This window comes from Apteryx rowi, unplaced genomic scaffold (genome assembly GCF_003343035.1).
Source record: "Apteryx rowi isolate R43461 unplaced genomic scaffold, aptRow1 scaffold_24, whole genome shotgun sequence".
NCBI classification, from domain to species: Eukaryota; Metazoa; Chordata; class Aves; order Apterygiformes; family Apterygidae; genus Apteryx; species Apteryx rowi.
This window is the reverse complement of record NW_020448752.1, coordinates 1,711,201-1,712,627: the sequence shown is the minus strand read 5'-3', so window position 1 is coordinate 1,712,627 and position 1,427 is coordinate 1,711,201. Positions and strand designations below refer to the sequence as shown.

Sequence of the window (1,427 nt, the reverse complement as noted above, 5' to 3'; positions counted from 1 at the left end):
GAGCTCCGCCACTGCTGCGGCGGCCTTGGGCGACTCCCTTAGCCTGAGCCGCCTCGCCACGGCCCCGGGAGCGTCCCAGCCCCAAAACGTTCCCCTAGGGAACAACATTTGGATGGTCGGGAGTGAAAAAATCTCCAGAGGCGGATGCAAAGCCGCTGCCTTTCCCAGGGGGACCGCGGGGACCCGGCGGCTGCAGCTTTCTTAGCCGCTCCGAAGCCCGGCAGGCGTGGGGAAACGGGGCTGCGGGTTCCCCCCGCGGAAACCCGAGTGTTGCCGATGGTGCTTCCCTGCAGCACTCCATGGATTTGGTCCTTTGGGAACGGCCGCAGAGGCCGTGAGCCATCACGGGGGTGGGGGGGGGGGATTTCTGCCCCGAGGGGCTTCGCGCTTTGGCGGCCGCCGCTCGCCTTGGCGCCCTTCAGCCTCCTTGTCCCGCTTTGGTTTTTCCCTGTTTGGTCTCATTTTGACATTGGAGGGGAGACACGCCGGGGGGGGGGGGGGCTGCTTCCCCCCTTGCGATTCCGGCCAAAACGCTGCCTTTTCGCTCGTTTTTCCCGCGGGTTTGCAGCTCTCCCCCCCGCGGGACACCGGAGCCGGCGGCCCCTTCCCGCGCCGTCACGCCGCCGAACCTCGCCTCTATTTTTAGGCGGCCGCTTGCAGCGCGAGGCTCCGCTCGCCCGGTCGCTTCTGCTGAGTTCGGCCGTCCTTCCTCGCCCGCCTCGCTGCACCCGTCCGGCGGGYAAAAATACCCGGAGGAGGCGGCGGCCGCTGCCGGCCCCAAGGACGCCCGGGAGAGCCCGGCTGCTCCCGCCGCCGCTGCCCGGCCCGGTCTGTGCTATTTGTATTCCCCCGCTGCTGCAAGGCTGCAAAACGTGCTAATAAAAATTAAATTAAAAAAAAAAAAAAAAAAAAAAAAAAGAAAAGTGGTTGGCAGAGCGTGACGGAGGCCGGGGAGGAGAGCTGAAGGGCGGACGGACGGGCGGACAGGCAGGTGTCAAGGGAGGGCAGAGGAAGGGCTGGATCTGCCGGAGCGGAGCCGGTGGGACAGAGGGTGAGGGATGCGGAGTGCAATTTGGAGAAAAAGTGGTGTTGAGCTTTTTTTTTTCCTCCCCCCTCCCAATGATTTTCCAGCAGATTTGCCTTTCACGTCCCCTGACTTTCTCCTTGCTTTTGCTCCGCAGAGGAGGGTGAGCAGGCGCCGGGCRCTGATGCTCTCCGGGCCACTTGCTGCCCCGCTCCCGTTTGCCTCCCAGAAAATCCCGAGAGGCAAAGGCAAGTGTCCGTGTGCCTGCTCGGCACCGCGCCACCCCCCCCCCCTTTATTTCTTGTTGCCCAAAGGACTCGTTTCAAAAAGCCGGGGTGCAAAATGCGGGGGTTTTCCAGCCCGGCTCCAAAGCAATTCCCATCATTTTGGGCCACACAGCAAT

At 63.4% G+C, this 1,427-nt stretch overlaps 1 protein-coding gene across 1 annotated transcript in view; it reads right to left on the bottom strand.

Moving 5' to 3' along the window:
* The window catches only part of LOC112966299 (myelin proteolipid protein-like), a 17,762-nt gene extending 17,300 nt beyond the window's left edge, over positions 1–462 (bottom strand). Inside the window, exon 1 of the mRNA XM_026066279.1 lies at positions 408–462. Within this exon, the coding sequence (XP_025922064.1) occupies positions 408–462 (55 nt within the window). The remainder of the gene's footprint in view (positions 1–407) is intronic.
* Between the last annotated feature and the right edge of the window lie 965 nt (positions 463–1,427).